Source organism: Acipenser ruthenus, chromosome 17, assembly GCF_902713425.1.
Source record: "Acipenser ruthenus chromosome 17, fAciRut3.2 maternal haplotype, whole genome shotgun sequence".
NCBI lineage: Eukaryota > Metazoa > Chordata > Actinopteri > Acipenseriformes > Acipenseridae > Acipenser > Acipenser ruthenus.
The window spans coordinates 23445268-23466393 of NC_081205.1; the positions used below are offsets into that span (position 1 = coordinate 23445268).

Sequence of the window (21126 nt, forward strand, 5' to 3'; positions counted from 1 at the left end):
TGGTGATATTAACAGAATTTGTAAATGACTGAATCATGAAAAAACAAGGTAACCCTGTACATTTTATTTAACGTCTTCTATTTTTGTTTAGAATGACCACCTGACATATTGTACATAATGTATCAGCTTTAAAAGAGCGCACTTGTCTACTGATTTTTGATAAAAACGTAAGCATCAAAAAACATAAAACAAAGACTAGACAGGGCATTTTTAGTATGGCACAGATTACGATCAGTACTCTGAATAAACCACTAATCTGAAAAGGGTCTCATCTAGAGCATAAGAAAAGTTTGTGAACGAGAAGAAGCAGCATTATTAAGCAAGAGGAAGTATAACAGGAAATACTGTTCCATCCCACTGCTTCTGTATGTATTTAATCTTTTACAGTAACTGCTGAAGGCTAGTTTGTGGTAATGTTTATGTGTGTGTGTGTGTGTGTGTGTGTGTGTGTGTGTGTGTGTGTGTGTGTGTGTGTGTGTCTTCATACAAATATTGCTAATCTTATGTACAAAGCATTAAAATAATATGTTTGGACGACTATTTTTAACATCAACATTATTTAAATGGTTTATAAGCTATTATGGTAACTTCCTATATATTACATTTCTCTTATTTTTGTATTGCTGATATATTCATGTACAATGGAAAAGCTGCAATATTATAGTGCAATCTTATATTTCACCTATAACTATAGCCAAAGATATCATCCATCTCCCAGTTTAAAGATTTGAATACACACAAGCTGAAGCCCGTTGATGATCTCAGCTATATGCCTCCAGCACTGTGCCTTGACTTTCCAAACCATATCACACCATTCTTCATACAGTATCCTATCTGGTCTGGGCTTGTATTTAAAGTTAGTGACCCTGTCATTCACAGGGTGGACAGCCTCTGAGTTAAAGCACATGTGTGAAGCTAAATTGGGATTCTTGGCAGATTGCTATGCTGCTGATCAGACTGGGGAATACGTAATTATCTTTAAAAACCCTTCCACTGTGCCTGCATCTTTCATTACCAATCCCTGCCGATACTGAGAGTTAGCTTTATAATATGTATTTATAGTAGAAGAGCGACATCCAACCCTAGTTCACAGGTCCTCAGTATATCTAGTCCTCAGATTTATCGACCTGCATTGGGTTTTCATCAGGACACTGGGTTTGATTGATACCTCAAGAGTTTTCCTGGGAGTGAATAGGACCTTGCTGAACATGTGACACAAAGGACAGTACCTCTTGCAGTATTGTAACAATGTACTCTTAAAATAATTGACATGTTCACTTAATAAAAAATCCCCATTGTTTTAGTTTTATTTTTCCTATAATGTGCGGCACTTAAGAGTTAAACAATTTCTCATGTATTTAAGTAATGGTTGTTTTTGCACATTTATTTCTTTTTTTAAATGTTTTAAAACCTACTTAAAAGTTTTGATACTGTTAACTGATGTATCACTAAGCGCAGAAGCGTGTTTATCTCTAATTGTTTAATATGTTATTGATTGTCTTAATTAATTTTGACTGGGGAAGGCTGACTTAGTGATTAACCAGGTGGGTTGTATAAAAAGGCACATGTTTGACTGTAGAGAGGTTGGTTCAGCCAGGTAACATGTAGCTTTGTGTATGTTACAGACTTGTTTTTCTTTTAGTTCTTTATTTTCATTTTGTTTAACTGTTCTGTAACATTTTAAATGAATTTATTAACTAGGCGGGATACCGGCCCTCCAGGACCAGGGTTGGAGACTCCTGTTCTAGGTTGTCAGTTCAATTAACCGTGGTGCAGGGCATGCTGCTGCACTCTTTTTTATAGCCTTGTACGAGGAGCAGTTTTCAGTTACACTTATTATTTTGGTAAACACAGCCCCTTGCAGCTATGTGTGTGCTGTGTAAGTTGCAGTCTGTGGTGTAATAGGCTACTGTGGGTGGTTCTTTCCCATCATGTATTACACTGACCACATGTGCTTGTCACTCAAGAATCTATTTTACACTGTGCATGACTTAGACAAAAAAATGCAATACAGCCAAAGTGCTTTCCTTTCCTGTTAAATGATGTTGAACTCTTTCGACATTGCAGGTCAAGGAAAGATAAGAGCAATAAAAATTGCAGACAATCTAATCTACGAATATGTAAATCTATGTAATATAAGACTTTTTCCTGGTGTAGTCATTCTTTGAAGTTGTTACAGGTTTATTGAATTACATTAAAGCATTTTACAGTACCAGTGAATCCACCTGGATTACATCAGCCACTTAGTTTTAGTAATAATCCTGAGAAAGTCACAGATAGATGGTTTATGCAATCCAGGGTAATTCTCCAGTTCTGTAAAAAGCTCCAAAAAATAATCTATTGGTAGATCAAATGAACCCTTTAGTGCTGAAAGTGTTTAACTGGGCTATTTCTCTTTATTGAAGACTTAGTAAGTGGAATATACAGCCCCGTAGATTTCTTATTGGAAAATACTAACTATTTTCTCTAACAGAATGACAATGTTTGTCCTTCATTGTTAATGCTGCAGTCATCACAACTGTCCGCTGTGTGTACCTTTGATGGCTCAACCAGGTGAGATTATACCTGATACAATTTTGTTTTAATCTGAATGAAATGACAGAGGGATTTGGAGGATTACCTTGTTTATCATTCCCCTTGATGAAAACCATCACTAGCCAAATAGTTTTTTTATTTCAGACCCCAGATGTTTGAAGCCCCTGTCCTGTAGCCTTCTCTAATTCAGTAAAATACTGAATTAGATTACATTATAGTATATTTATTAACTCACTTAAAGGTGTAGTGCCCCATTTTGCTTGAGAAATTAATTTTCCATATTTAAAAGTACAAGTGATACGGTTTACAAATGGAAATAATGATCTTACCTGCCTGTCATTTCTTTGGTTACCAGTTTTGTCCTTTTTAATGTTTTGTATGCTCCTTAAAATGTACAAAGTAGTCACACCAAGATTTTTAGCACTGTAGTCCACTATCACACTCATAGACGAGAACAGACATTTACAGACAATTTTTTACCCCTTACACAGCTCTAAAGGTACCTTCTACTATAAAGCTACCTGTAAAATGTAATGAGAACAACAAAGATAGCATGGGTAATACATGTTAATATTGCTGTTCTGCTTTCCAGACCTACAGGTAAAACTAAGTGAAGAAGACAAACATTTCAGCTAAGGCCTTTACCCTTGTTCTAGTTCCTTATTGTTTTACCTGCTGCATTTAGTAGCAGGTGCATTCCCATTTATTAGAGAGGCGGGGTTCAAAGACACACAACATAAAATGACAACAATATAATTTAATAATAAAAGACTGCTTTAATATGTAATTCTGGTAATTAAGAAGCATTTGGGAAATTCTTATCATTTTCAATATACATTTGACTATGTGAATATGTTAAGACAGCACACAGAACTGATTTCAACTCTTTCTTTCTGGGACTGGTGTTTGTTAGTGGCTGTAAGCAGACAGCATTAAAATATATATGCATCACTGGTGACCTTTGTCGTTTGAATAAAAATACCTTTAAAAAATGTGAGAAGTTCAACAACTCGTAACGTGGAGTGCAGCCAGCTGGCTATCAAGTTAATTAGCAGAGCTGTATTACACCCTGTCACAAAGACGGCCGGAGTGGGTGGTGTCAGACCAAAGCCAGGAAATAAATAAACAGAGAGATGTGGTTTGGTGAAGCTGAGCGAATGCTTACGCTCAGGATTTAATAACAGAACAGAAAATAAAAGGTTTCAACAGACAAAAACACTGGACACGGCACTTGCGCCAAAATAAATAGACAAACAAAACGTACTAAACACTTAACAAACGGTGCACGGAGAGACAAACAAACACGGTGAGTACAAACACTTATAGATTATTATTTTCCTTTACTTGTTCTCCTTCTCTCTCACCCGTTCTCCACTCTCGAACACCCAACCCCGACTGAAAGAAATGTGCATCTATATATACTGTTGTGCTGGGATTCAATTACTAATTAATTATTCACTTGAATCCCAGCACGTGAATTAATTCTGTGCAACCCCGTGCTCACATATTACATTTAACCAGCACGTGAAGTGATTTGTGCTCTCCTCGTGCCTAAATACAAATCTACACTTTTTAAATACACGTGAAACACAGACCCGTTTATATCCCGTGTACCAATCTATACACCAACATTAACACACGCAACATACAACACATAACACACAAATGCACACAGGGGCAGGGCACATTGCCACACACCCTAAGTGGATAGGGAACACAATTACATTTCTGTGCTACATATACCCACACAGCCATTGTAACTCTGAATAAACCTATGTTGCGCACTCACAACATGCAAGTCTAGTGCAACCAGGAGATCCCCGGTTCAAATCCCACCTCAGCCACTGACTCATTGTGTGACCCTGAGCAAGTCACTTAACCTCCTTGTGCTCTGTCTTTCGGGTGAGACGTAATTGTTAGTGACTCTGCAGCTGATGCATAGTTCACACACCCGAGTCTCTGTAAGTCGTCTTGGATAAAGGCGTCTGCTAAATAAACAAATATTAATAATAATAACTGGCTTCAGTCAAAGCAACAAGGCCACTTTGGGTGGATAGGCTGACAGAATGTCTATTGGTATAATATACTGGGGTCAACTAGTAATTTATACTATTTGTACAGTGTACTTCCTCTAAGGTATAGGGTAACCATGACAGCTGGACTTTACTGTTTACAATACCGTCATAAAGGTATTGGACTTGTTTCTAACCTAATTTAGCACCCGGAAGAGCAGGGCGGGATCAGCCAGGCAGAATATCAGAAGGAAATAAACTAAGACCACAACAATATGCAAGGAAATGGACATCGTTTTATTAAATACAGGTGGTTAACTAGATTTAACAAATAGGACAAGTCAAGGCATGGGGTTTGCACTATTCATTAAATAGTTAATTACAGAACAAAGTGCAGTGCTGCTCAATACGATCGCGGAGACAGGGCTTACTAAAAACAATAAAACCAATACTTTAAAGCTCCCCGTCTCCAGCACTCCTCCAAAAAAATATATAATTAATACAATACTATATAATTAAAAATACTAAATCTAAAACGGTTAAAAACACACACACACACACACACACACGGAGTGGATGCATGATGCACAGCAGGACCACAGCACCTCGCTCTAAATGTCGGCAGCTGTTTCGTTCATTTTTCTCCCAACCCACCGCCGAACACAAACAAGTCTAATTGCTTCTCTGCTCCTGCTGGCTGTGCGTCCAACCTTTACTCCAGACAAACCTGGGTTCACATCAACACGACAAAATCCAATCCAGTGGATGAAATCAGTAACTTTTATAAGGTGCTCAGCTTCTTCAAATTATCCAATAGGACACCTATGGATGACTCCGCCACCAGAAGGAGCCGGGCTGCCGTTCCCGTCTCCGCCTCCCGAGGGTCCGCTGCTGCTGCCGTCGCCTCCCGAGGGTCCGCTGCTGCTGCCGTCGCCTCCCGAGGGTCCGCTGCTGCTGCCGTCGCCTCCTGAGGGTCCGCTGCTGCTGCCGTCGCTTCCCGAGGGTCCGCTGCTGCTGCCGTCGCTTGGGGTCTTCGGGGATCCTGCTTCGCCTGGGGTTGCTAGGGATCCTGCTTCGCCTGGGGTCGCTACACTGTGGCCGGAGCCCCACGGAGGGGAGTTGCTGTCCATGAAGAGGGGGAGGGAGGTCAGGAGACCAGCTTCCCCAGCAGCACTTTCGCGGCAAGATAGTGTGTGGCCGGAGCCCCGGAAGAGGGAGCTGCCGGCCACGAAGAATTGGGTGGTGCCGGACGTCCCACCATGGCCACCCCCATGGACACTGTGCTTCCCCCTCTTCCGGGACTGAGACTAAGGGGGGAGGTGGCCATTTAGGCCATGTTGTGCTTGGCACAAGGGGGGGGGGATATGTGACGGAGGACTGCCCCGTCTTTATGAACATGGTTGGGACTGGCAGGGAGGGGGTTAAAATTCCTCCCTGCCAGGAAAACATGTGAGAATGTGGCTGGAGCCCTAATTGAATAATTAGCAATTATTGATTAATTGGGCTCCAGCCACAGGGGATAAAAGCCAGGGGAGAGGCCCTGGCTAGGGAGGAGAGTTCCAGAAGAGAAGGAGTGTTTTGTTTGTGCTGTGTTTTCAGTTTGTTTTGCAACCAGTGAAGGCAACGCCCAGCCTGGAAGCTTTATTTTGTAAGTTTTGTTGTGTTTATTTTGTGTTTGAAACCTTTTTGTTTGGCCCTCGTGCCGGTTTATTTTGTATTTGTGTTTATTAAAAACTTTATTTTTGAACTTTAAAACTGTCTCTGAGTCTCAAACCTTGGTCAATCCTGTCACACAGGCTTTTAAAGAAAACACCTGTGGTGGCTTTGACAAACTCACTGAGAACAGAAACTGATCATACTGTAAGATGGGCATATTTGGGTAAACTGGAATGCGAAGAAGGTATTCCTGCTAGACGTATCCAGGTATTTTGCAGGTATCAAGTGGAGGCTGATGTCCTTCATACCTGTGATATGAGAAGATGGCTACCTTATCCTGCCGTGGCTTTCACAGCACCACTCAGAGCTGAACCAGACAGAGAGGCTCAATCCTGCTGGAGCAGGGCTGATTTGCTTGACATCAATGGGATAATCTAAGATTATAAATGTATTATGCTATATTCTTTGTGTTAGTTTACAATAATATACTATGATGTATCTTGTTATTAATCTACTGTATTATTGTTTGAAATATTATTTGTAACCAGTAACAATATTATTAGTGGAATTGGATGGAGGCTGTGTAAAGTGGTTCTTTGATAGAAACTCCTGTTGATGTTCGGGGCCTCTCTCTTATCAAGAGGTAGGATATCTAAAATATACACGGAGCCTTCTTAGCATTCCAATCCAGTAAAGGTAAGTAAAATGAAAATAACCCAAATAGTGTAAGGACAGTTAGAATTGAATTAAAAGAAATCATGGTTTGTGATTTTACTGTAAGGTAGAACAATATGAAGTGTATTAGTAGAAAGTTTATAATAATTTGTAACTCAGAGAATATTGTGCAGAAATTAACTTAAAGTAAGAATGTTAGTCAAAATAGAGAGGTACCAGTCTGTGTCAGGCATACCGCAAGCTTGCAAAAGAGAAGGTAATTAAACTTGGTAACCCTTGCTCATAGTACCAGGCAGGAAGTGACGTTTGGGGGTTTGGAATCCAAGGTTTATATAATGAGTGATCTATTAAAATGTTATTCACTTGACGGATATGCGCTGTTAAGGCTGATTAATGTTCATAACTTAATTGAGACTTCTGACGCAAGAAGCAAGGCAAAAACTCTATAAAAACCGAGGTAAAATCTTAGTCAAGTATCACCAACTTGCCAACTATAAGTTGTGTGGTCCATCCTCTGAAGATCTCTGATCGAGCTGATTGCTGTTGTGGTCCTGTTCAGAAGTCTTTGCTTTTGAAGACAGTTCCTGTCCTTACCTTATACTCTACACTTCCATATATAATTGGGAGGTAAGAACTAGTTGGAATATATCTCTCTCCTATATTGATGCATTGCTATAAGGTATATGACTTAGTCTATGAGAGTGTTATAATGGATGTTTTAGGACTTAGTGGTGGGCGTCTTTAGTTTTATGCATGCGTAGCCTTAGAGCAAAACATGTTGTAACCATACAATGTATTTGAAGTATTAATGCTAACAACTGTCAAGCCACTGGACTGCCCAGATTGTCTGTGAGCTGGGATTACCACCTGGAAGTTGGTTACTTATTCCCGGTTCCTTATTTGCGATGTAGATGACAAAGCAGCATGTCCTTTTTCTGTGTGTGTGTTTTAACTCTTGATCAATTAATATATTGCTACTATTTAAAAAATAATCGCTCCTTCTTTAAAAAAAATAAAAACGAAAATATTAATAACAAATCCGTATCAGCAGCATAGCGCTATATTACCCGCTTGTTTCGCCCCATTTACCACCTTAGACGCATTGCTCACTAAATAATGAGGTATCCCTAGATAGGTTATAACCCCCTCTTTGCAAAAACACTAAAGATTTTAGTGAGCAAGCCGTACCCCACGAACAGCAGCACCCCAAAATGTAGCCCATTATAACATATACAGAACGCATGGGGGACGTCTTTTGATGCCCCATTCACCCCCCTTAGACGGCTTGCTCACTAAATATCGAGGTATCCCAAGATAGGTTATAACCCCCTCTTTGCAAAAACACTAAAGATTTTAGTGAGCAAGCCGTACACCACCATATATATAAAAAGAGTACGTGCGAATCTGACATCATGATTGTGAGGTTTTGTGTTCCACCGCTTTTGTGTTATATCTGACCTACTATACACATAAAAAAAAACTGCATTAGTTAAGGTCCATTTTACAGTATTTACAATTCATGGTGATATTAACAGAATTTGTAAATGATTGACCCACTAATCTGAAAAGGGTCTCATCTAGAGCATAAGAAAAGTTTGTGAACGAGAAGAAGCAGCATTATTAAGCAAGAGGAAGTATAACAGGAAATACTGTTCCATCCCACTGCTTCTGTATGTATTTAATCTTTTACAGTAACTGCTGAAGGCTAGTTTGTGGTAATGTTTATGTTTGTGTGTGTGTGTGTGTGTGTGTGTGTGTGTGTGTGTGTGTGTGTGTGTGTGTGTCTTCATACAAATATTGCTAATCTTATGTACAAAGCATTAAAATAATATGTTTGGACGACTATTTTTAACATCAACATTATTTAAATGGTTTATAAGCTATTATGGTAACTTCCTTTATATTACATTTCTCTTATTTTTGTATTGCTGATATATTCATGTACAATGGAAAAGCTGCAATATTATAGTGCAATCTTATATTTCACCAATAACTATAGACAAAGATATCATCCATCTCCCAGTTTAAAGATTTGAATACACACAAGCTGAAGCCCGTTGATGATCTCAGCTATATGCCTCCAGCACTGTGCCTTGACTTTCCAAACCATATCACACCATTCTTCATACAGTATCCTATCTGGTCTGAGCTTGTATTTAAAGTTAGTGACCCTGTCATTCACAGGGTGGACAGCCTCTGAGTTAAAGCACATGTGTGAAGCTAAATTGGGATTCTTGGCAGATTGCTATGCTGCTGATCAGACTGGGGAATACGTAATTATCTTTAAAAACCCTTCCACTGTGCCTGCATCTTTCATTACCAATCCCTGCCGATACTGAGAGTTAGCTTTATAATATGTATTTATAGTAGAAGAGCGACATCCAACCCTAGTTCACAGGTCCTCAGTATATCTAGTCCTCAGATTTATCGACCTGCATTGGGTTTTCATCAGGACACTGGGTTTGATTGATACCTCAAGAGTTTTCCTGGGAGTGAATAGGACCTTGCTGAACATGTGACACAAAGGACAGTACCTCTTGCAGTACAGCGCCCCCTAACACCATGCTGGGTCATCTGTGAACACCACTTCCTGCAGCACCTTATTGTGCCTGGAGGACATCCAGCACCTCCCTTAACATCCGTGAACAGACTAGATCATTCCAGACCAGACTCCATTACATTGCAGGTTATATCAGACCAGACTCCATTACATTGCAGGTTATATTAGACCACACTCCATTACATTGCAGGTTATATCAGACCAGGCTCCTACAGGTGTAGGTGTGCCAAAATAACAAAACCAATCAGAATAACAAAACCAATATGAAATGTTATGAGTTGCAAGTGCTAAAGTTTAGCACTATTGTAACAATGTACTCTTAAAATAATTGACATGTTCACTTAATAAAAAATCCCCATTGTTTTAGTTTTTTTTTTCCTATAATGTGCGGCACTTAAGAGTTAAACAATTTCTCATGTAATTAAGTAATGGTTGTTTTTGCACATTTATTTCTTTTTTTAAATGTTTTAAAACCTACTTAAAAGTTTTGATTCTGTTAACTGATGTATCACTAAGCGCAGAAGCGTGTTTATCTCTAATTGTTTAATATGTTATTGATTGTCTTAATTAATTTTGACTGGGGAAGGCTGACTTAGTGATTAACCAGGTGGGTTGTATAAAAAGGCACATGTTTGACTGTAGAGAGGTTGGTTCAGCCAGGTAACATGTAGCTTTGTGTATGTTACAGACTTGTTTTTCTTTTAGTTCTTTATTTTCATTTTGTTTAACTGTTCTGTAACATTTTAAATGAATTTATTAACTAGGCGGGATACCGGCCCTCCAGGACCAGGGTTGGAGACTCCTGTTCTAGGTTGTCAGTTCAATTAACCGTGGTGCAGGGCATGCTGCTGCACTCTTTTTTATAGCCTTGTACGAGGAGCAGTTTTCAGTTACACTTATTATTTTGGTAAACACAGCCCCTTGCAGCTATGTGTGTGCTGTGTAAGTTGCAGTCTGTGGTGTAAGAATAGGCTACTGTGGGTGGTTCTTTCCCATCATGTATTACACTGACCACATGTGCTTGTCACTCAAGAATCTATTTTACACTGTGCATGACTTAGACAAAAAAATGCAATACAGCCAAAGTGCTTTCCTTTCCTGTTAAATGATGTTGAACTCTTTCGACATTGCAGGTCAAGGAAAGATAAGAGCAATAAAAATTGCAGACAATCTAATCTACGAATATGTAAATCTATGCAATATAAGACTTTTTCCTGGGGTAGTCATTCTTTGAAGTTGTTACAGGTTTATTGAATTACATTAAAGCATTTTACAGTACCAGTGAATCCACCTGGATTACATCAGCCACTTAGTTTTAGTAATAATCCTGAGAAAGTCACAGATAGATGGTTTATGCAATCCAGGGTAATTCTCCAGTTCTGTAAAAAGCTCCAAAAAATAATCTATTGGTAGATCAAATGAACCCTTTAGTGCTGAAAGTGTTTAACTGGGCTATTTCTCTTTATTGAAGACTTAGTAAGTGGAATATACAGCCCCGTAGATTTCTTATTGGAAAATACTAACTATTTTCTCTAACAGAATGACAATGTTTGTCCTTCATTGTTAATGCTGCAGTCATCACAACTGTCCGCTGTGTGTACCTTTGATGGCTCAACCAGGTGAGATTATACCTGATACAATTTTGTTTTAATCTGAATGAAATGACAGAGGGATTTGGAGGATTACCTTGTTTATCATTCCCCTTGATGAAAACCATCACTAGCCAAATAGTTTTTTTATTTCAGACCCCAGATGTTTGAAGCCCCTGTCCTGTAGCCTTCTCTAATTCAGTAAAATACTGAATTAGATTACATTATAGTCTATTTATTAACTCACTTAAAGGTGTAGTGCCCCATTTTGCTTGAGAAATTAATTTTCCATATTTAAAAGTACAAGTGATACGGTTTACAAATGGAAATAATGATCTTACCTGCCTGTCATTTCTTTGGTTACCAGTTTTGTCCTTTTTAATGTTTTGTATGCTCCTTAAAATGTACAAAGTAGTCACACCAAGATTTTTAGCACTGTAGTCCACTATCACACTCATAGACGAGAACAGACATTTACAGACAAGTTTATTTTTTACCCCTTACACAGCTCTAAAGGTGCTACCTGTAAAATGTAATGAGAACAACAAAGATAGCATGGATAATACATGTTAATATTGCTGTTCTGCTTTCCAGACCTACAGGTAAAACTAAGTGAAGAAGACAAACATTTCAGCTAAGGCCTTTACCCTTGTTCTAGTTCCTTATTGTTTTACCTGCTGCATTTAGTAGCAGGTGCATTCCCGTTTATTAGAGAGGCGGGGTTCAAAGACACACAACATAAAATGACAACAATATAATTTAATAATAAAAGACTGCTTTAATATGTAATTCTGGTAATTAAGAAGCATTTGGGAAATTCTTATCATTTTCAATATACATTTGACTATGTGAATATGTTAAGACAGCACACAGAACTGATTTCAACTCTTTCTTTCTGGGACTGGTGTTTGTTAGTGGCTGTAAGCAGACAGCATTAAAATATATACGCATTCCTGGTGACCTTTGTCGTTTGAATAAAAATACCTTTAAAAAATGTGAGAAGTTCAACAACTCGTAACGTGGAGTGCAGCCAGCTGGCTATCAAGTTAATTAGCAGAGCTGTATTACACCCTGTCACAAAGACGGCCGGAGTGGGTGGTGTCAGACCAAAGCCAGGAAATAAATAAACAGAGAGATGTGGTTTGGTGAAGCTGAGCGAATGCTTACGCTCAGGATTTAATAACAGAACAGAAAATAAAAGGTTTCAACAGACAAAAACACTGGACACGGCACATGCGCCAAAATAAATAGACAAACAAAACGTACTAAACACTTAACAAACGGTGCACGGAGAGACAAACAAACACGGTGAGTACAAACACTTATAGATTATTATTTTCCTTTACTTGTTCTCCTTCTCTCTCACCCGTTCTCCACTCTCGAACACCCAACCCCGACTGAAAGAAATGTGCATCTATATATACTGTTGTGCTGGGATTCAATTACTAATTAATTATTCACTTGAATCCCAGCACGTGAATTAATTCTGTGCAACCCCGTGCTCACATATTACATTTAACCAGCACGTGAAGTGATTTGTGCTCTCCTCGTGCCTAAATACAAATCTACACTTTTTAAATACACGTGAAACACAGACCCGTTTATATCCCGTGTACCAATCTATATACCAACATTAACACACGCAACATACAACACATAACACACAAATGCACACAGGGGCAGGGCACATTGCCACACACCCTAAGTGGATAGGGAACACAATTACATTTCTGTGCTACATATACCCACACAGCCATTGTAACTCTGAATAAACCTATGTTGCGCACTCACAACATGCAAGTCTAGTGCAACCAGGAGATCCCCGGTTCAAATCCCACCTCAGCCACTGACTCATTGTGTGACCCTGAGCAAGTCACTTAACCTCCTTGTGCTCTGTCTTTCGGGTGAGACGTAATTGTTAGTGACTCTGCAGCTGATGCATAGTTCACACACCCGAGTCTCTGTAAGTCGTCTTGGATAAAGGCGTCTGCTAAATAAACAAATATTAATAATAATAACTGGCTTCAGTCAAAGCAACAAGGCCACTTTGGGTGGATAGGCTGACAGAATGTCTATTGGTATAATATACTGGGGTCAACTAGTAATTTATACTATTTGTACAGTGTACTTCCTCTAAGGTATAGGGTAACCATGACAGCTGGACTTTACTGTTTACAATACCGTCATAAAGGTATTGGACTTGTTTCTAACCTAATTTAGCACCCGGAAGAGCAGGGCGGGATCAGCCAGGCAGAATATCAGAAGGAAATAAACTAAGACCACAACAATATGCAAGGAAATGGACATCGTTTTATTAAATACAGGTGGTTAACTAGATTTAACAAATAGGACAAGTCAAGGCATGGGGTTTGCACTATTCATTAAATAGTTAATTACAGAACAAAGTGCAGTGCTGCTCAATACGATCGCGGAGACAGGGCTTACTAAAAACAATAAAACAATACTTTAAAGCTCCCCGTCTCCAGCACTCCTCCAAAAAAATATATAATTAATACAATACTATATAATTAAAAATACTAAATCTAAAACGGTTAAAAACACACACACACACACACACACACACGGAGTGGATGCATGATGCACAGCAGGACCACAGCACCTCGCTCTAAATGTCGGCAGCTGTTTCGTTCATTTTTCTCCCAACCCACCGCCGAACACAAACAAGTCTAATTGCTTCTCTGCTCCTGCTGGCTGTGCGTCCAACCTTTACTCCAGACAAACCTGGGTTCACATCAACACGACAAAATCCAATCCAGTGGATGAAATCAGTAACTTTTATAAGGTGCTCAGCTTCTTCAAATTATCCAATAGGACACCTATGGGGGCTGAGAACAGGAGAGCATCAACGTGCCAGTGGGGTCTGTGCTTCAAAACAAACTAACATTAAATCAAAGGTGACAAATCAAAACGGGATTACTATCATTTAAAATGTTAATAAATAGTGCCTAAATAAAGTGACGTGGGTCACCCCGTTACACTAATAACCACCGTGCATACATCCAAAAGCACCAACTAGGGCCTGAAAGACATTTTGGGAGCCCTAAAAAACACTTGGAACACACACCTAATTAATGAAATTATTAAAACAACCAGCTTCCTGTGATGCTCCCTCCGTTGTTGTCCAAAGTGGGCATTTGATAGAAGTTTAAGGAAAGTATCGCAAACCTTATATGATTATAATAAGTAAACATGGATGAGGCCTTCAACAGCCCCTCCTGCGCCAACACCCCTTTAGCGATCTCCGTTTTGCGTTTTTATATCAGGGTAGAGAAGGAATCCAGAAAACGTGGAATCGTTGATGTTATCGGCGTAGATTCCTGCATAGGCCTCTTCTCCGTACACCTGAAGCCATACCTCCTCCCCTGTGTCCAGGTGCAGGATGATGGAGCCCGAAGCCTGGTCGACGTTGTTTTCCTGGAACTGGTCAAACGTGAACATGATGGTCTTGTCACTCTTGTACAGGCTGACCTTGACGTCTTTCAGGTAGACGGTGAGGTGGTAGGTGAAGTAGTACACTCCGGGGATGGAGCAGCGGAACTTGCCTGTGCTGTCATCGTAGTGCCTCTGGCCGTTGTAGAAGATCTTGTTGAACTTGATGGGCACGTTGGGCATGGGGGTGCGGTCTATCAGCCCCACACTGAATGCAGAGCGGTAGAGGAGGGCGCTCTCCCCTCGGTCGCCCTTCAGGCCTGGGGTGCCAGGGAAGCCGCGGGGTCCCTCTGGGCCAGTAAGGCCAGGCTCTCCGGTGTCACCCTTCTCTCCAGGAGCACCTGAGTTCAAAAAAGGCCATTCAAGAGTTAGAGACTTTTTACATGGGGGTCATTCGCATTATTATTTGCATGAAATCAAATTTTCTAGAGGAGAGGGAAATATTTAACAGTAACAAGTACACTATCTAAACAATGCAGCCATCCCTTGCATTTTGGTATCTCTAGGCTACAATGAATTTGCTACGGAAACTTGATTTGAAGCGGTCTACCGAGTCTGTTTAAAAACAGAATATCTGTTCCTTAAGTTTAAGAGTGAATTGAATGTTGAAGCAGTTTTTTTTGTTCCTCTGGTAGGATTGATGAAGGCCTATATTTGGAAACTTTATTATACCACAAGGATGTGCATTTAACTTAGCCACTCAAGGACCCTGTATTCAGCTAAATCATTTTATGGGGATACTGTCATTGAGTTATCATTACTACTGTAAACCTGTATGACCTTGGGGGTACCTCAAAGATCAATGGCATTCAAGCATTTAAGATTAATAGTTAGTGTTATGGTGACACTGAATAAAGTTGATTTTGTACAACAAATAGCTTCCAAAGTCTCACACATAAAAACATTCTGTGTTGAGAAAATTGGAAACTAAAATAAATCAGCAAAACCTGTAATAACACAGGCTGCCACGAGAAATGAGGAGAAAATCAATAATTTACATTTTAAAAAACAAGCATTATCGTTTCTGCTTTTACCTGGTTCTCCTGTCTCTCCCTTTATTCCATCTCTGCCGTCTCTGCCATCTCTCCCTGAGGCTCCATTGTGTCCCGGGGTTCCTGGCACGCCTCCCATCCAGCCAGCACATAGCTTCCTCTCATCCACTACCACACTGGGAGTGTCTGCCTCACCGCCTGGGCCTTCTGCGTGCTCTTCGGGGGCCTCTGCCTCCACCTCTTCACCCTCCTCCTGAGAGTAGGACAGCTTCACCACCAACACCAGGCAAAGGAGAAGGGTCCGAACCAGCTTCATTGTGACAGGAGTCTGTCCTCAACTTCTGCAAGCTGGACATTTTAACATTATGGAAAGCAGTTAATGAGAAACATTTCAGTGCTGTAAAGAATGCCAAAACACACTGCAGTCTAATGGAATGCCCTATCAGCTTATTATTGCATTATATGTCTCCTAAATCATCGTTTATTACTGTTTCTGCATTTGTGGATAATTGGCATGTTTCATAAAGTCACCATCTTATTTTACATCTGGGCCTAAATCATGAGCAAACCTGAACAAGACTGTAATGATGCCATTAAAGAAAAAGGCCACTAGGGGTGAACTTGGTGTGCATCAGTAATTTCTTCCCCTGCGAAACAGTAAGTTTGTCAGCAATTTTCCATCTGTTTTTTTTTTTAAAAAAACTCAATAAGGAATACATGGAGTACAATTACCAGTAGGTTTACATGTTTAACAAAGCATTGGTAACAATACGTTAATGGTAACAATACGTTTTACATAAGAAAAATATAACAATGTTATCGTCTGTTACAGAATTTGCTGATATATAGCTAAATAAACTGCTGACTTCACCTCTCATTTTATATTGAGTTTATTAGTTTATTTCAGATTGGAATGACAGGAGCTCAAGTTGAATTATTTTCTAATATAAACCTGCAAAAACCGCATTGATCTTGCCATATTTTGAAATGTGGCCAGGTGTTAGGGAAAAAATCATTACAGATCCAGCATATATATCTTACTGTAATATTGCAGGCATGCTATAATAAAAAATGCAACCCTAGGGCATGTTTGACTGAATATAGATATATCACTTGTTATATTATATCCTGAACGTATGTGCATAATCACAAAAATATTCCTATAGAACCATCATCCCTTATAAAGGTTTACCATGGTATTTCTGCACAGTATTTTTTGCAGTTTTGCCACGCTTTTCCCATGGTTACAGACGTGCTCAGATTTGTTGGTACCCTTACAGCTCATTGAAATAATGCTTCATTCCTCCTGAAAAGTGATGAAATTAAAAGCTATTTTATCATGTATACTTGCTTGCCTTTGGTATGTCATAGAATAAAGCAAAGAAGCTGTGAAAAGAGATGAATTATTGCTTATTCTACAAAGATATTCTAAAATGGCCTGGACACATTTGTTGGTACCCCTTAGAAAAGATAATAAATAATTGGATTATAGTGATATTTCAAACTAATTAGTTTCTTTAATTAGTATCACACATGTCTCCAGTCTTGTAATCAGTCATTCAGCCTATTTAAATGGAGAAAAGTAGTCACTGTGCTGTTTGGTATCATTGTGTGCACCACACTGAACATTGACCAGAGAAAGCAAAGAGAGTTGTCTGAGGAGATCAGAAAGAAAATAATAGACAAGCATGGTAAAGGTAAAGGCTACAAGACCCAAGCAGCTTGATGTTCCTGTGACAACAGTTGCAAATATTATTAAGAAGTTTAAAGTCCATGGAAATGTAGCCAACCTCCCTGGGCGCGGCCGCAAGAGGAAAATCGACCCCAGATTGAACAGAAGGATAGTGCGAATGGTAGTAAAAGAACCAAGGATAACTGCCAAAGAGATACAAGCTGAACTCCAAGGTGAAGGTACGTCAGTTTCTGATTGCACCATCCGTCGCTTTTTGAGCGAAAGTGGGCTCCATGGAAGAAGACCCAGGAGGACTCCACTTTTGAAAGAAAAACATAAAAAAGCCAGACTGGAATTTGCTAAAATGCATATTGACAAGCCACAATCCTTCTGGGAGAATGTCCTTTGGACAGATGAGTCAAAACTGGAGCTTTTTGGCAAGTCACATCAGCTCTATGTTCACAGACGAAAAAATGAAGCTTTCAAAGAAAACAACACCATACCTACAGTGAAACATGGAGGAGGCTCGGTTATGTTTTGGGGCTGCTTTGCTGCGCCTGGCACAGGGTGCCTTGAATCTGTGCAGGGCACAATGAAATCTCAAAACTATCAAGGCATTCTGGAGCGAAACGTACTGCCCAGTGTCAGAAAGCTCTGTCTCAGTCGCAGGTCATGGGTCCTCCAACAGGATAATGACCCAAAACACACAGCTAAAAGCACCCAAGAATGGAAAAGAACAAAACATTGGACTATTCTGAAGTGGCCTTCTATGAGTCCTGATCTGAATCCTATCGAACATCTATGGAAAGAGCTGAAACTTGCAGTCTGGAGAAGGCACCCATCAAACCTGAGACAGCTGGAGCAGTTTGCTCAGGAAGAGTGGGCCAAACTACCTGTTAACAGGTGCAAAAGTCTCATTGAGAGCTACAGAAAACGTTTGATTGCAGGGATTGCCTCTAAAGGTTGTGCAACAAAATATTAGGTTAGCGGTCCCATCATTTTTGTCCATGCCATTTTCATTTGTTTTATTATTTACAATATTATGTTGAATAAAAAATCAAAAGCAAAGTCTGATTTCTATTAAATATGGAATAAACAATGGTGAATGCCAATTACTTTTGTCAGTTTCAAGTTATTTCAGAGAAAATTGTGCATTCTTCGTTTTTTGTGGAGGGGTACCAACAAATTTGAGCACGTCTGTATATACTATGTATTTACCATAGTTTATCCTAGTTTGCCATGTTCATTAATATGCTTTACCATACCTTGGTATTCTTTACGATGCATAGTTACGCTTTACAATACTTTATTAAACTTTGCAATGCTTTTACTATGGGAAACTTTCATAAGGGATTATCCATGTGTCATTTTAACCAAAGCATGGGCTACCTGTGACATTCTAAAATAGTGCAACACGCAGAACTGCCTTTCCTAGACAAGATCCAAAGCCTGTGCTGCCCCCTTTAACACAACAAGAAGTTATTTTTAAACCAATAACTGCTGCTGTCAGCTTGTGCATTGGATATTGAGCTCATGGGTGAAAGTAGACAGCTACTAAATGCCTTCACTGGATTTGACTGATAACTGTGTAAGAGGCCATATTCTGACATTTATCAGACAAAGATAATATCCAGACAGACTCCACACATTTTTGTTATTGAATAATAATTTTATTTTGGGAAAACCTATATATTTATACTTAAGTTCAGGTGATATTTGAATTGTTTTAGTAAAATCAATATGCTTTCAAGATATTACAAGAAGCATTTGGCAGTTTTGTGCTAGAATCTTTTTACAGCATAAACTAAATGTAATAGTGAATGACGATTACCAAAGACAAGTAACTACTCATTAACCTGCAAAGTAAGACAGTCAAGTTTCAATACGGTACCAAAAGTAACACAGTTAGTGTTTGGACTAGACTTCTGAAATTTGTACCACGTTCAAATGACCAACGACTGAGGGAATCTATTGTCATCCTCTCAATACAAAAACCAGAGCTGCAACAATAAACTGAGATTCCAAAACTCAAAACAAGGTACAAGACTGAAAACATATGCCAATTGTTAAAATGAATGGAAATGAACACTTACCGCGCTCTGTGTTGACAGGCTAGTTCACTGGGAGTAGCAGTGGAGAGAAGGGGTGAAGCCTTTGGTTCTCAATGTCAGGGTCCCAGTAACTGGCAGCGATGACTATCACCCTATATTTATCCCTGCCAAAACATATTTAAAGCACACACTTTTAAAGGGACACCCTCCCCTTTCCCTGGCCTGCTTCATTCTCAGCCTATTACGAAACCTTTTTCACTGAAATTGCACTTTCTTTACCATGATGCAATTGTGTATTGTGATACCCATTCTGAGGTTGGTTTATAATGATCTTAACAGTCTCTCTTCCTACCACCATCCAAAACTTTCCTAAACCTACTCTTTTGCAGAACTCTCTCTACAGCGGTGATGATGGGCTCTCTCTCTCTGGGGCTCTGGTGATGCTGGGCTCCCTCTCTGGGCCTCTGGCGGCACAGGGCATTCTCTCTGGGTCTCTGGCGGTGTGGGGCTCTCTCTCTGGGGCTCTGGTGACACTGGGCTCCTTCTCTGGCGGCACAGGGCTTTCTCTCTGGGGCTCTCTCTCTGGTAGTGCAGGACAGTCTCTTCCGGGCAGCGGGAGGTACTCTCTATGTATTCACTTATTTCAATATTTATATTAATGTATTTATTGATTGATTTATGTTTATTTATTTATTTATTTATTTATTAAAAAATATATAGGCTATCCTTCATCATAGCTAATTCTCAGAAATTATATGTTCCTTTTTTGTCCAGTGGGGACCACAAACAGCATTACTCTCATCGACCAGTATAGAGAGAGGAAACCGTACTTCCTTGTGCCAATAGGGACCACAATGAGTGTTCCACTCACAGGAAACCAAAAATTTTCAGAGCTCTAGCTCAGAATCTCAGAATGAAAGGAAAATGTTCCATTTTAAAAGAAATAAATAATTTAATATAAATAATATAGACGTCACAATAAGTGCGTTGCCTAGTATATAGCCATGTTGACAAAACAAGTTAATTGTCATTAAAATAACATACATATGCGTGGATAAAAGTGAACGGGGTCTTCACATTCTTTTTTGGTGTCCTGTAATATGATCTGATTGGCCAAATTAATAAGTGTAATAATTAGAATTAAAACAAGTACGAAATTCAAATTCGTACGTATACTAAATATTTGAAACGTACTAAATAACGCGATTTTTACCCGAATGGCCTTCCATATTTTTGACCCGGATGGCCTTCCATACTGATGAGTTAAGGGTATTGTGTTAACGCGCGCCTTATTTCTATTTTAGAAGGTTTATGAGGCTGACATTAGTTTACATTGACAGATAACATTCAGAAGGCCTGTACGAGAACCGCGATTTTCTTTCATCAAGCAGAAAAAAGGTAAAATACACGAATAATGTATTTACGTATTTATGGCAGATTGATTTGGAACACTGACTAAACATAACTTAAAAGATAACATTCAAGGTTATTTACCGGTAATTAAGGCCCTCGTATTGACCAATCAGGTTAAAGAAAATCTCGGATCCATTTTCTAATTAGGTAAACTGAATTTCAAGAGAGATTTACCTACACGTGTTATTGTCAGCAACAGTAAATGTCAAACAAACAACTAAAACATTCAACAAAAAATAAGGAAATAACACACAAGACATAAAAAGGTGGTTGACCTACTTACACTGTTCTGAAGCTTTGTACAAAAGTAAGAAAGAAAGTACCCATTGGCAAAACAAGCAGTAAACTGGCTGCTCCTGGTAGGATTAGCACGGATTTTCAAAATTCCCCTTAAACTGAAAGTAATTGATGTGTAAATTGGCTATACCTTTGTTTGCGTAGCAAACACGTCACACTGATCAATCAGCTGCTGCCCGTCAGATCTGTAAAACTGGCTATGGATGAATAGATAAGAAACGGTA

At 39.3% G+C, this 21126-nt stretch overlaps 2 protein-coding genes across 4 annotated transcripts in view; one reads left to right on the top strand and one right to left on the bottom strand.

The window, feature by feature from the left end:
- The first annotated feature begins 7339 nt into the window (after nucleotides 1–7339).
- Nucleotides 7340–21126, top strand: part of LOC117422944 (beta-galactoside alpha-2,6-sialyltransferase 1-like) — a 31213-nt gene continuing 17426 nt past the window's right edge. Inside the window, exon 1 of one of the 3 annotated variants that reach the window (XM_058990148.1) lies at nucleotides 7340–7505. The gene's annotated coding sequence lies outside the window, so the exon portion shown is untranslated. Of the gene's footprint in view, nucleotides 7506–19657; nucleotides 19812–20415; nucleotides 20591–21126 lie in introns of those variants that run through there. The other 2 variants (XM_058990147.1, XM_058990146.1) reach the window with 2 other exon arrangements.
- LOC117422945 (adiponectin-like) lies at nucleotides 13318–20989 on the bottom strand. The gene is made up of 4 exons (XM_034038198.3): nucleotides 20889–20989; nucleotides 19235–19356; nucleotides 15512–15817; nucleotides 13318–14818 (listed from the first exon to the last, which is right to left on the bottom strand). The coding sequence occupies exons 3-4, from the start codon at nucleotides 15783–15785 to the stop codon at nucleotides 14280–14282; spliced, it is 813 nt and encodes a 270-aa protein (XP_033894089.3). The 5' UTR covers nucleotides 15786–15817; nucleotides 19235–19356; nucleotides 20889–20989; the 3' UTR covers nucleotides 13318–14279.

Bases quoted from the DNA above. Each gene is read 5' to 3' on its own strand.
- LOC117422945 (XM_034038198.3), bottom strand. From the start codon at position 15,785: ATGAAGCTGGTTCGGACCCTTCTCCTTTGCCTGGTGTTGGTGGTGAAG. The intron at 14,819-15,511 runs GTAAAAGCAGAA...TTTTGAACTCAG, and splicing joins GGGAGAGACAGGAGAACCAG to GTGCTCCTGGAGAGAAGGGT.